This window comes from Cherax quadricarinatus, chromosome 21, assembly GCF_038502225.1.
Source record: "Cherax quadricarinatus isolate ZL_2023a chromosome 21, ASM3850222v1, whole genome shotgun sequence".
Lineage (NCBI taxonomy): Eukaryota > Metazoa > Arthropoda > Malacostraca > Decapoda > Parastacidae > Cherax > Cherax quadricarinatus.
In genome coordinates this window covers 9,000,931-9,016,306 of record NC_091312.1, presented here as the reverse complement: position 1 = coordinate 9,016,306, position 15,376 = coordinate 9,000,931, and the positions used below count along the sequence as shown (strand labels likewise).

The window sequence follows — 15,376 nt, the reverse complement described above, 5'->3', positions numbered from 1 at the left end:
ATATAGAAGATTTGCATTTGGATTACCTGGAGTCTACCTGGAGGGTATTCCTGGAGTCATACATAATCTCAAAATAATTTTTTAACTGCAGTAGTTTGGAAGAGGAATTTTTTTTCAAAAGCAGGAAAATAAAGCATTTGCTAAGCTCGATGAGTGGCTGAACTTATTACTGTGACGTCATTGTTTTGTATCTCAGTAAGTGGCTGAGCTTAGTGCTGTGACATCATAGTTTTGTGCATTCGTGATTGGCTAAGCTTCATGCTGTGATGCTGCTGGATTGTATCGCCGTAGTTTCTTGAGCTTAATGCTGTGAAATAAAAATTTTCTTCCTCCTTGATTAACTAAGCTTGAGGCTGCGGTGTCAGTTTTCCTTCTTGACTTAAAAAAAAAAAAGTTTTATATTAAAACCTTGTTTAAAAGTTTGCACTAAAACGTAACTTTTTTTTATCTATAATCTTGCTCAATATTAAAACAGACAGACATCCTCTGCAATTTAAACTTTCAAATTATTTGTATGTCCTTTCATGGCCAAGGTGCTTCTTCGGTAAGTTCTTTTGTTTTAACAGAATTTTACAGCACATTTTAATGACAGAGCTCTTATACAGTTTAATTTTAGGCGTCAGTTTATTTATACTTACGTATGATGCTCTGTATCTGGAATGTTTCTCTTAAGTTTTTGCAAAGTTCATAGTTTAGTGTTGCAACTAACACAATACCTCTCTCCTGCATAGTGTTAATAATTTATATCACTTGTCTTAGTTCGTGGTACTAGTAGTGAGTGAATTATTTACTTGGGGAATTATTCGTGATCTCGTCTTGTATAAAGTTAACACAACCTTCGACTCGGTGAAAGAAATCAAACAGAAATTCAGTCCCCGATAATTACATTCTGAATATTCCATCCTAAAATTTGTAAATATAAAATTTGAAAGACAAGTTTTTCAAAATAATTACGTTTCCCTGAAATATTTACCGCTGTAGGTTCTGTACACAGTGTACAGTCTACTATATGCCTTTATCAGGAAAATGGCTGTCTGGCAGCCTCTTAATAGTGACAGATTTAATCCTCCGAATATTCACTACATTTTAAATGTTTTAAACTTTACTAACAGTAAAAAAATTTGCGCACGGGAGTGAAATTCACCGAGTTCATAGGTAATGTGGATATCACGGATCATAACCCTAGCTTATTTGTTCCCTTTTTCCCTTTATATCAACTAATACTGTATTTTTCTTTCCTCCCCTTTACCGTACCCTTTCTGGACCCTTTCCACACCCTCAATTTACCTTTATTATTACTCATTTTACTTCCCTTTTTATCTCCTTTCCCTTCCCCCTCCCTCATACACCTTTTATGACTCGCACCGTCCAGCGAAGGGTAAGAGGAGACTTTTATATAAAAAAAAATATGCAACAGTCGCAGCTCGTTTCTATAGTCCATTCACCACATTAAATTTAAGCCAGTTTGAATGTAGTTGTTTTTATTGTATGTTAAGTTGTATTTTATTGTTGACATTCTTTCTAAAGCTTCCCTGTCCATGACAGTGGTCACCATGATTCACATATTGTAAAGAAGCCAATTGGCTTAGTGGTCTCATTATGCAATGGTTCTTGTAGAAGTGAAAGTCCCTTGTAACTGTCTTTTGCTAGATAACTTGCTTGCCCTCCCGAGATCGTTCACCTGATTGACTTAATGAAAGTCTCAATTCGCTGGTTCCCTTATTGTTTATAAAAGACTGACCTTAGTGTGTCAGCCTGGTTGAGTGGGGGTTCATAAGAAGGGTGAGTTTGGAGTAAAGGTGATGGGGGAAAGAGCGAATCAAGTGGGCTGGAGGACCTAGTGGCGCCGACGGTGCTGGCACCATCTTTACTAACCTGCTGCGACTGTACCAAACTATGCTTCATCTTAAGTTATGAATGTATTTTTATATTTCAATTGTTAGTCCATCATGCATTATGACTTTAGTTTGTCATTTTTAATAACAGTGTGCTTGTAGAAATATAAACCCAGCAGAAGCGTTAATCACATGATAGACTTAACTCGTATACAAGGTATCATAAATATATAAATATAAGGAGTTTTAATAGACCTATTCAATATATTGGGTATTTATTTGAGCTTCGTGGAAATTGTCATATTGAAAGATGGGATGACTGACAGATGACTTCTGATAGAAACAGAAATTTTTCTTCTAATAAATATTGCGTTACAATGAGTGAAATATAGTGTGTGGCATTGGACTGAGTGAGAAGGTACTGTGGAGGAGCGAGGGACCCCGTAATATGTTGCTAACTCCACCATTGTCCTTTTCATGGTTGGGTTTGTACGACCTTGATGCCAGGAGTGTTTATTGTATTATGGAGGTTAACGGGGAGTGGCTGGGAGACAGAACCAGCACACCCGGGACCACACCACCTCATAATAGCACTCTTATGTAACTTACTACACTGTGCCACTCTTATAGGAAGACTACATCAAAATATAGGGTATGGGTTACATTACTGAATACATTTTATCGAGGGAAGTTGGGTGCATTAAATATTTAGTAACACTTGTCTGGCACTATAACATTAGTTGTCATTCATCCTTGTTGAAGATAATGTGTGTATGGGACTTTTTGCAGTGACTCATATTCAGTAGTTACGTGAAGTGAATGACAGGAAAGAGTCATGAACAACGATTCAGATACTGGATCATTCTTGCATTACTGGAATGTAGGTTATATGTTGCCATACATACTAATGACTAGTGCTGAGAGGACAGTGGGTTCAGTGATTGATGTGTGTGGCGATTTGATTTATGTATGGAGAATGATATCCTCTCACTGCCACGCATGGTCTCTTGCTGTGGGAATGCTGACAGTCATTTGGGCAAAAATGTTTTAAGAATATACGTATTTTTTATAATTTGCTGAGTAGGTTCACTTCGAATGTAAATTTACATGAGAAACTTCAAGAAAGAATAGATTTTAATTTATCTCTATACCGAAAGATTCTTACTTTGGGTTGACTACGTTTTTATCGTCATTTCTTTGTATCTTGGTTATTTTTTAGTGCTTTAATAATTTTGTCATATGTATGGGTGTTTGATTATGTTGCCGTTATGAACATTATAACAAACATGCTTTTTATACAATATTTTTATTTGGCTTGTATAATTTGTATACTGTGAAGATTAATTCCATGATGCATCATTCATAATACTGACCTGATGTTATGTGGTTCCTGTAGGCGGGGAAGCAGGTCCGGGACCTGTTCGAGGACCTACGGGACGGCCACAACCTCATCTCCCTGCTGGAGGTGTTGTCTGGAGAACACCTGCCCCGCGAGCGTGGTCGCCTCCGCTTCCACATGCTGCAGAATGTGCAGCTCACCCTCGACTTCCTTAGATACCGCAAGGTCAGTTTCAAGTCCTTCCTCCTTATTTATCCTTTATTTAGGTAGGGCTTTCGGTCGTCAAAATTTAAGTTACACACGTTAGTTTTGACTCATGAGTTTTGAGACTCTCTGACCGCGGGTTCAATCCCGGCCGGGGTATGATTAGTTTTGAGTTAGATATACCTCTTATCAGCGGTTATTTTTTTCCCTCTTATTTCTCTCTTTTCTTAAAATTTCTTGTCCTTTCCCTTGGAAAGCAGTGTCTGTAGATATGGGTAATATAGAGGCACTTCGATATATAATATTTTGGTAGTTTTTAATTTAATATGCAGAGTTCATTAAAGCTAGGCGCTTTAAATTAATAAGTTTTAACAAGATTTTAATTTTAGCGGAAAAGTTGGGATTTCTTAAAATGAAATCTTGAAACATTACTTCGGTGAAGGACTTGATGAAGCTCTGCTTGAGCGAAACGTTGTCATAATAAAGGGTTTATCTGCTCTTAGTGTGTTTATTATTATTATTAATTTTTTTTTATTTTTTCTTATGTCGACGAAAAACGCTCTTGATCAATATCACTGGTGAACAACGGTTTCAGTTCACGTTTAAAAGCATGTGCTTCTAAGTAAATTTGGAACGCTGAATCCAAATTTGAACTTAGTATTGCTCCAACACTTAATTTCTGTAAAACAGATCACAGTGAAAGCTTTCACCAAGTCATAACCATCTTGGAGAAGAGATATCAGGTAAACCTGACGATCAGTTTGATGGTCGACTACTGCTGGATACTGGTGCTGGAGACCAATACCGAACACAAGGGAAAAAAACAGAACATTGTGATGTAAATATGTTTGTATGACTATATGAGAAATTTGTTATTTTTTATTATATATATCTATATATATATTATATATATCTATATATATATAATATATATCTATATATATATATAATATATATCTATATATATATATAATATATATCTATATATATATAATATATCTATATATATATATATTATATATCTATATATATATAATATATCTATATATATATATAATATATCTATATATATATAATATATCTATATATATATAATATATCTATATATATCTATATATATATATATATATATATATCTATATATATTATATATATATATATCTATATCTATATATATATAAAATATATATATATAATGTATATATATATACATTATATATATATATATATATATATATATATATATATATATATATATATATATATATATATATATATATATATATATGTGTGTGTGTGAGTGTGTGTGCGCAAAACAACCACTCTGAAAGAATAGAGAAATTCCAAGCGCTTTCGTGACTACTCACATTATCACATGATAATGTGAGTAGTCACGAAAGCGCTTGGAATTTCTCTATTCTTTCCGAGTGGTTGTTTTGCATATTCTGAAATCACCTGTTTACTGTGATCTTATTGCACATATATGTATGTATGTATATATATATATATATATATATATATATATATATATATATATATATATATATATATATATATATATATATATATATATAATATTATATGTACGTAATGAATTTGTTAAGATTAGATTATTTCATGCACCATACATAATTTAACATCTATGATTGTAGGTTCTTCAACCTTAAATACCATATTTTCCGGCATATAAGAAGATGTTTTTAAACAATTGTAACATAACGTTGGTAAACAACTTCTAAAGAGTAACCCAAAGCCTACTCTTGACACTGATCTTGAGCATATAAGGCGCAGGCTGATTTTTCAAGACTTGTGCGAAAATACGGTAGTCAAAGTATTGTTCATAAGTTTTTTTTTTAAAAGCTTATGTGAAAGAGAGAAGCTCAGATTCATGATCAGCTTATCAAAATAAACTAAAAACAACCACTTTCATTTCGAAATTGGTTAAAAACGTGAATAGTTTTTTTTCAAATGTCTCGTTCGTCCGTCGTGTTATCAAATGTACCTTAGATATGATCACTGGGTATTTAAATCTTTGACATTGTCATTAGTCACATAAAAGAGTTTAAGTCACATTATTTTATATATGGTACAATCATATGTACTGTGCACACTCCATGCATGTACACAATGAACGCGTGTACGCAAAATATGGGGTTGAGTCAGACAGTGTAGGTGTGTAGTGTTTGTGTCCCAAGAAGCTTAGTGATGGGTACTCTATTAATACAGCTAGTGATGGGTGCTGTATTAATACAACACGATAGTACCTTAATGATACTTGAAGTATACTTAACGATGTTTTCGTGGGTCAACGCCCCGTGGCCCAATCCCAGACTAGGCCTTATGATGGATCAAGGATTGTTCAACTAGGCTGTTAATGTTGGTCACACGCAGTTCGACGTATAAATCACACACCGCCTAGCTGGTCAGGAACTGATTTGAGGTTTTATATAGTTACACGCTAACAGGTGTAGGAATGATAGGGGGCTACAGGTATTGAGCAGTTACACTGACAGGTGTTACTTAGGAATGAGAGGTAGCGGCAGAGTTTACGCAGTTACACGTTATTAAGTGTTACTCAGAAATAATAGACTGAGTGCTGAGTTCATGTGAAGCGAGAGAATGGAGCTTCTTACCTTGCTGTGGTAGTGATCTAGTGGTCACCTTACCACCGAATACACCCACCTTCACCTAGAGATATGTCAATTAAGTCATGATTAACTCATGATCAACACTAAAAGGCGTCTTGACGCCCGTGTAGCTGCACAGTTGAGCAGATAAATGTTTCGCTGTATATCTTGTTCTGTGCGTAAATCTTAAGGTTCAGATGAAGTGATTGAACTAGTGGATAATTTACAAAATTAGCTTTCTCTCTAAATTTGTAGATGTCAGAATGGTTATGTAAATTTAATGTGAGAGAGCGCGGTGATGTAAGGTTGTTTAATGTACGTAGTTGTAAATACATGCTTGTTTAAGAAACGCATTGCATGAAATAAAGTATGTAAACACCGTAGAATTTGTCAGATAACACCGTTGCAAAACTCCACGGGATTTCCACTTCCCCTTCCTCTCATAATACCATATTTTCCTGTATGTTGTCTTCGTGAACCATGACAACTTATGTAAACGATATCATTCTAGACAGGGTTAATTACTAGGCAATTCATTTAAATCATAGTAATTTCTGAATGTGCAGCTTATTTTTTGCAGTGTTAAGATGTTGTCTTTGTAAATTAAAATTATTATAATTATAAAATATATTTTGCAATAAATCAATATAGTAGTACTGATGGTTTAATTAGAATATCACTTGTTAAGAGATAAACTCACTAATTTCATTTAGATCGTATTTAACGCTTTTTTAACTATAAAGTGCTTGCTGTATTTCTTATACTCCAAGCTCTTGAATGCTAATTTGAAACTAGCTTGGTTAATATCTGTGTTACAGACCACACTGGCTAGTGTAATTGTTGATGAAAAAGCTGAATTTCTGTTTTCATTACTGCAGATCAAGCTGGTGAACATCCGTTGTGAGGACATCGTGGATGGCAACCCTAAGTTGACCCTTGGTCTTATATGGACCATCATCCTTCACTTCCAGGTAAGTGACACTGTATACACCACTAAGAGAGAGGGGAGGTGGTACACCATTGCAGCATCCTCCTCAACACGTGAGAAGATGCTCCTCAACTTGCTAAGAGGGAAGTGCTCACTACACAGGGTTCATCACTAGATGCCTGACACGTACTCGTTTATTTAACTGTGTGATAATTAGTATTTTCAACACCGTAATGTGGTTAACTCGGACAGGTTGTAGCCGCCACTCACTGGCCAGTTTCGCGCAAACCCCTATGGGTACTACTGGCTAAAGCGTGAACATTTCAAACACTGGACACATACACATACACATATGGACACATTTTTAAGTCCATTAAGCAAAGTCAGTAAAACATGGACTGTGTAGGTAGTGTATGATCCTGGCCTTTGTGTTTGGTAAGCTCCGATGGGCCTTGGTGATTCCTTTCTTAAATCTTGTTTTTAAATCATTTATGTGAAAAGGTCTAGCTGTGGTTCACACAAGGTAAAAATGAACCACCTCAAGAGGAACTGTTACAGCTGCTAAATCCTGACACTGCGAGGAGCACCCTAGTCTACACAGGTATGGTCTTCGTGGAGTAAATTCTGCGGGAAATGCACATAAGAATCAGACGTGTAAATATTATAGATGTTTGTTCCGAGGGCGAGTTTACGTGACAGAGCTTCTCGGCCATTGGTTCAAGTGAACGTACCGTCATAAAAACAGTATTAGACAGTGTCATTTCTCCGGTGAGTAAACATACCATGAAGACAATATTTGGCAGTGTCAGTATTGAGCAATATCAGTCATTCTGTTAGTTAATAATACCGCCTTATAAGAAATATTTGAGTAAATAGTTAATAAGGCATTATCAAAAACAGCTTCTTCCTTGGCTGTTGCAGCATATCAGGTATCACTACCTCTTAAAATTATCAGTGTATAATGTCTGTTCGTAAATATTACTAATGTTTCTAAACTCCTGAATTATGCAAAATTGTCATAAATGTCCGGAAAGTGTGTGTGTCTGCTCTCCACACACTGCGTCCTGTTCTTCCTCTCCAAGAGTTGCTGCAACAACCTGTCAACGTAATCAAGCAACCTAGAGGTATCCTCACCACCACTGTCTTTTCTCTTCTGTTTCCTCCATTTATTAAACCCCCCTCCTGTCCAGACACATACGTATGTACATACGTTCCATCTAATGGAAATGCACTCCTTTAGTAATGATGCATAAACTGATTCTTAAGGTACCTTTCACTGGCGAAATTCATTCTTTAGATTTTTCATTTGAATTTTCCTTACAATCTACCACCACGTATCTATAAACTTTGTTCTTATTCATGTGACTTGCTAGGTCTCTCATGACTGCCATGTTAACATGAAATGGTTTCCATAAAATCTTTACTAGCCTTTTGTCATTTTCTATTATTTTTATATTTGTTTTTATACCCTCTAAAATATTAATATTTCTCGAGTTAAAACTTCAGGAAGACAAACATTGAATCTGAAAATACAACTGAGTCTATTATTGTTTGCTTTACAACCCCGTTGACTACTCTGAGAGCAAGAAGTCTATCTGGGTATATGATACCCGTTCCTGAACCCTTACAGATCTGTCAAAATAACTGACAACGTTGGTTATCTAACTACAATAAGCGTTTATTCAGTAACACCATTTTGAGGATCATGTGAAGAAACATACGCTTCTAGTGGCTAGGATCACTGTCGTTGCTCATGTCGGTCAAGTAGAATTTATGATGATTCTTCCACTGAGGCCACTGGATGTAAATATGAATAAGGCGGGCAGAAGAATGGTATCGTAGCCAAGATGGAGGTCGTAGCTGTGCCCAGGTGAATTGTGCTGCCATTACTGTGAAGGTTGTACCACCATGCAGTGTCAGGGCTCCAGTTACTCTCAACACAGATTTATACTCGGTTCTGAGTGGATTAAAGATTTACTCAGTTCAGAGGATTAGTGTGTCGAGAGATCCATAAAAGGCTTGGGCGTCGTTTACACTCAAGTGAGACAAACTGTTTATTTCCTTATTTAATTACAATGAACATTCAGAATTGAACATTATCACATATGAGGTAAATAATTATAAAATTTAGGATACTTGAGGTGTAGTTATATTTACAACCTAATTAATGTTCTTTTACCACACATGTTTATAGGGATGAAAATGTTCAGGTGGTCTTGTGGGTGGTCGGGTGTTGGGTGGACCAGAGGGGATGAGCTAGAAAGAGGGGATTGGCTCTGAACTAGTGTTTTGACAAAACTGGATCTTTTAGCAGTGTTGCTGCCTTACTCTATATGATATTTGCATTGTGGAACGAAAAGCTTGTTATATTTCCCTGTCACAGTCTGTCACACAGGACCAGTTTCTTACATGAAGTAATGAAATCCGTCAACCTGAGCTAGACAACTTCAGCAGGGCAATGAAGAAGTCGCCCAGGATCGGGGCAAGGGTCTGCCCATGAGTTAGGTAAAGGATGGGCGGGGATGTAGAGAAATCATGAGCTGAAAATATGGTGAATGGTAGGCTTAGGTGAGATGAATGTTTGGACGAGAGATGGGGTGAAGGGTAGCTGGGGGCGGTGTGATGCAGAGAGATGGATGGAGTAAGGGTGTCGGGTAAGGTTGAGCCTGGCTGTGGTGTTGGTGTTGGTGTGGGCGTAGATTTCCTGAAAAGGGAAAGTAATAGCCCAGCGGGCGAAGTTCTGAGGTGACCTTGTAACACCTTCCAGGAAGGCTGAGTTATCCTTCAGGTATGTGGGGTCCTATATGGCCTGACCTACCCCTGCCCTCTGCTACTCCCGGCCCATACCACTCATATTCAACCTCTGTCCAGTAGTCGCGCACGAACGTCTTAGGCAATTATTTCTATTGTGAAGAAATACTGATGCAGTTTCTTGATACCAAACAATTAATACCAGTCAAGAAATTGTCTGTATTGTATTAGAGTACCAGAGAAATTAATACCAGTGTAATTATGATAGGATGCCAGAAAATTGTATGTTAAGTTCCAGCTGCTTAGGTATGGAAAAAAATGAAGAACTCAAAAGTAACACTATACAGAAGTCAAGAAGATTGTCAAATAGAACGATAGGAACACGTGAAATACTCGGGAATAATTATGTCCGCTGACCTTTCTCTCAAAGAACATAAAATAAAGGTCACGATAGTCAGGAGGATGACGGGGTGGGTATTAAGGGAAATAGTGCAAGTGGGGACACTTTTTAAATCGCTCGTGCTCCCTCGTTTGGAATATTGCTCATTATTGACGACCCCATTCAAGGCAGAAGAAACATCAGAGCTGGAGCAAATAGAGATGGTTTACGGCCCGCATAGAGCCAGTGAAGCATTTAATTTACTGGAATGAAGGAGAGAGAGAGAGAGAGAGAGAGAGAGAGAGAATGATAATATATAGTACCTGGAAGGTGCTTGAGGGCCTTGTCCCACTGCCATAACAACATACCTGAGCGCGAGATATGGGAGGAAGTGCAAGATAAACAGAGTGAAAAGCAGGGGTGCAGTGAGCACAATAAGGGAACACTATATCAACATTTATGGTCTCAGATTATTCAACATCTAACCAGAAGTTATCAGAAACACTGCTGGGACAAATGTAGAAGTCTTCAAGAGGAAACTGGACAAGTATCTTCACCAGGTGCCATGTCAGACAGGCTGTGTTGGGTATGTGGGACAGCGGACCAGCAACAGTCTGGTTGACCAGGCAAGCACCGGACGAGCCTGGCCCATGGCCAAGCCTCGGGAGTAGAAAAACACTCGGAACTCATCGAAGGTATCACAGGTGAATACACAAATGTTCACTATTAATGCCATCCAACATGGTTGATATGCACTCCTATATAAACGTTATTTCGTATTTTTTTTGTATAATGTACCACATACACCTGTGGACAGTAGTCGAGAAATTAGAGCCTCGTAAAAATGTTTCATTGGGCACTTAAAAAATGATGATCTGCGTCGAGAGTAAAGAATGAATTTAAAGTGATCACAGGATATAAAACAGCCACAAATAAGAATATCAGACTACGTAACTTTTTTGAGAAGTCGAGACGAAGGAAATGGTATGTTGAATTATGCTAACTTAGAAAAAATAGAAGGGCCACGCCAGTGGTAATACTGTTGAAAAACACTTGTGTTCATTTGTCTAGCATGTGTTGTTCTCATAAAAGCCAGATATCCAAGCTAGGAAATATAGAGAGATCATTTGCTACCCGCAGAAAATCAATAAAACATGTTAGACCACAAGGAATGTTCATTTTGGAACGAACACACGATACCTCATAGTCTATACATGGAGAGTATTTGAAGACCAATTCCTAATCTATACATTAACATAAATTACGGGAGTAAAAATTTCTAGAGGAAGTGTTAAATAAACCCAGTGAAAAAGCAGGGTTGCCAGGAACACCTAGAGAGAACTGTATGACTTTCAAATGTTTTCCATCAGGTATTGGAAATATTGCTGAGACACAGGTAAAAAAATCTTCGAGAGAAAACTGAAGCAGTTCCTGATATAAGTGCTGAATTAACCAGGGCTACGTAGGAATATAGGACACTGGCAGTAACAACCTGATTGACCAGGCAGAAGTATGACTTCAGGCTATGCTTAAAAAAGTTGAATTCTTGAAAGTGGTCACAGGTATAACACCCCCTCCCTGCATATGTGAACCAGCGCCCTCTTCCCTTCTGCCCTGATCCCCTGATCCGGTAGCCCTGTCCTCCGCCCTCATCGTCGGAGACAATGGTAGCTGTTGACCAGTAGAACACTCTCATTGACAGTAGAACACAGTCAGTCATTAACAGTAGAGCAGTCATTGACAACACGGTCATCTTACTCCTCGAGGTGGTTGGCTACACACTCGCCTGGGCCGCTTATTTATACTTTTGGATACTTCAAAATTGGATTAAATTTTTAAATGTGTATATCACAATGCACACAATATATAAGAAGGTGTGTGGGCTTGCCTGCGTGCATGACACACTGGCAAGATCGCTCGCGCGCGCACACTCACGCATGATGTCACTGATGTGGAGGATACGAGTGACAATGCAATAGAAGTATTTTGTGTACTTTCCGTAGAATATGATGAGGTGTTTGTACTTCTCTTATAGTGACGTGCTGTGTGTTCTTCACTTAGTGAAGTATTGTGTATATGTCCCATAAAGTATAGGAAAGTATTCTCTCTATACTTATTGTAGCCTATTCTGACATGTGTGTACTCCCATTGCCTATGGTGCAACATTGTGTGTACTTCCCGTAGAGTGTAACGAAACATTGTGTGTACTTCCCGTAGAGTGCAACGAAACATTGTGTGTACTTCCCGTAGAGTGCAACGAAACATTGTGTGTACTTCCCGTAGAGTGTAACGAAACATTGTGTGTACTTTCCGTAGAGTGTAACGAAACATTGTGTGTACTTCCCGTAGGCGTAGAGCAGTGGTTCCCAAACTTTTTCAGCTTGTTACCCAATTTAACATGACACATAAAGCATGTTACCCCTTTCACAAAATGTTGTTATTATTGATATATATGGCTAAATTAAAACACTTGAGATATTTTCTTTTATTTATTGTATTTGAACATTGTGCATCTCTAATGACTATTACCAAAGATGTCAAGAACATCAGTGGGATGGATGGAGTTGCATACTTGAAGCTAGTTTAGGAATTCTTGGCTTCATACCAGCTTATGTCTACCTCGGCTGATGCTCACAGATAAACTGACAGTGTGAAATAGAGGCAGCCTCAGGAAGTGAGTGACACATACTGGACAGGTCGATCTGGGCTACTGAGTGACTTTTGTCCTGAAGCATACTTGTCAAAATACTTTTGGGTTTCCACACACTTAGCTATATATTTCTTCTTTTCTAATACTGTATATTAGTTTTTGATGTTTATTGTTATTTGGTTTAACTTTATTACTTACTTATAATAGGTTTACTTTACAACTTTATGTACTAAGACAAAGTTAACAATAATCCTCATACCGGGTACCGCATTGTTTTCTTGTTTTTCAGAATTCATAACTTTTTTTCTGTCACCCCTCCATTACCCCCCAAAAATGGTTAAATTACCCCCAGGGGGTAATTTACCCCCAGTTTGGGAACCACTGGGCCGTAGAGTGTGACGAAACATTGTGTGTATTTCCCGTAGAGTGTAACGAAACATTGTGTGTACTTCCCGTAGAGTGTAACGAAACATTGTGTGTACTTCCCGTAGAGTGTAACGAAACATTGTGTGTACTTCCCGTAAAGTGTAACGAAACATTGTGTGTACTTCCCGTAAAGTAAACCTCTCCTAGATACAATAATATTAGATAATTTTTCTTTGCATTCGTTTACAAAAATAAATAATTGTTTGGAGCTGTAATTAGTTGCGTGAGTGACCAGTCGGTCAAAAACTCTAGGTTCTGGACTTAAAGAAAAAACAATGGAAACCAGTATATGAGACTTACGCCTTTCTAAAATTTAAAGAATATAACAGCTTATTAACACAGAGCTCACAATTTGTTGAAGTTAAACTTATAGCGAACTCTTTATAGAGATCAGTTGAGTGATGTTGAGAGTAAAGGTGTGTTAGTGTGGGTGTTGGCGTAGGGCGCTGGGCTGTGATTGTTGGTAAAAAGTGTGTGTTGGTGTGGATTTTAACATTGGCTGTGTTATGTCGGTGATAGGTGTGTGTGTGTGTGTGTGTGTGTGTGTGTTGATGTGGGTTTTGACGTGGACTGTGTAAGTGTTGTGTTAGTGTGGGTGTTGACGTGGGCTGTGACTGGATTCCATACCCACGCCCGAATTTCAAGGACACTCTGAACTTGCTTTCAGTGTGGGAGTACATATTGTGGGTGTACCCGCGCTTGTATCCCTGCTAGTGTACCCCTACTGGTGTATCTCTGCTTGTACCACTGCTGGTGTATCCCTGCTGGTGTACCACTGTGGTGTACCCCTGCTGGTATGTGTACTCACTTGTTTGTGGGTGCAGGGGTCGAGTCACAGCTCCTAGCCCTGTGTGTGTGTGTGTGTACACGTACGCAGGTACCCACCAAGTTGTTTTTGCGTGGGTCAAAACCGAGTTTCTGGCCCAGCCTTCTACTTCCCTTCGATCAGCATCACTGACTTCTTGCCTCTTGGACATTCTTATATCTACTCTTGAAGCTGTGTACTGAGTTTGTCTTTACTACTGCCTTATTCAAGACATTCCACTTTTCAACTATCCTGAGACTAAAGAAATACTTCCTTACAAACCTATGGCTCATCTGCGTTTTCATCTTCCTCTTGGCTCTCTTAATTCAAACAAGTCTGTTCCTATCTACCCTGTTATTCCTCTTAAGATTTTGTATGTTGAAATTGTCTTCCCTTGTCCTCTCTAAAGTCGTCAGGGTCAGTTTCTTCAGCGAGTGAACGAGTGTGGGAGCATGACGGGGTGTACTCGCCAACTGTACGCTATGATTTATGTTTTTAGATGGTCGAATCATAGCTTCTGATTCTGACGTAAGTTTTAAGTTTCGTCGACTGGCATTACTGGTTTCTGGAGCCAGTGCCTGAGCAGGAGTACTTGTCCCGGTGTGGGCGTTGAGACCAGCTGGTGCCCTCGCCTGGTCTGGCTCTGCCGACCTTATTTGGCTCTTAACGCCCACGTCCACGCCCACGTCCTGACGTCTCTCTCGGGCGTGGGCGTCGCCTCATAAGACTGGACCAGCTTTCTCCTATTGTCGTCTGGTAGTAAGATATTACGCAATGTGGCTGGATCAGGTTGCCATAGTTAACTAGACTCCCTGTTTGAGAACAGCCGTAGCAGTTGTTGTGGGCAGATGTACCCTAAGTAGATAGAAGCAGCTTCATTTAGCAGAATCTGTGGTGGTCAGATCTATCAAAATTAATATGAAGCAGTTGAAGCAGCAACTGAGGTAGTTGGATATAATTACTTGAGAGTATTTTTAGCAGCAGCTGTAGTGGGCAAGCCTTCGAAAACCGTCAGTTAAAAGCATCATGAGCAGTAGTGGTGGGCGGTCAGGCAGATCCAAGCGTAGCATGTTTGTCAGGGAAACTCTTGAAGTGTGGGACTTGTAAGAAGACCGAGGATACATGACTCGACGATCACGTTTTTTCAAGCTTAACAATTCAAACCCTGGTTATCCTAAGCTTTAACAAATACCTTGAAAGATAAAACTAGTCATCCCGCATAGTACGGAGTTCACCTAGTCCTAGAGTGATGCACCCCTGCTTAGAATAAGCAACAAGAAACATTACCGAGGCATCATTCACCACATCTGTCACCCGAAAACCACATAGTACATGGGAAAAAAATATAGGCAGCCTACTCTACCTAGCAGGCGTAATTATAACATTTAGGACGCTAAACAAAGCAGCGTTCAACACTCAGCAGAATATAATT

The 15,376-nt window shown here is 38.4% G+C and overlaps 1 protein-coding gene across 49 annotated transcripts in view; it reads left to right on the top strand.

The window, feature by feature from the left end:
* shot (dystonin-like protein short stop) overlaps window positions 1-15,376 on the top strand; it is a 956,738-nt gene that overhangs the window by 622,283 nt on the left and 319,079 nt on the right. For all 49 annotated transcript variants that reach the window (XR_011392260.1, XM_070087199.1, XM_070087187.1 and 46 more), the window contains 2 exons: window positions 3,232-3,399; window positions 6,884-6,976. Coding sequence is in view for 48 of the 49 variants with exons in the window: in XM_070087199.1 (XP_069943300.1) it covers window positions 3,232-3,399; window positions 6,884-6,976 (261 nt within the window). In the remaining variant the exon portion in view is untranslated. The remainder of the gene's footprint in view (window positions 1-3,231; window positions 3,400-6,883; window positions 6,977-15,376) is intronic.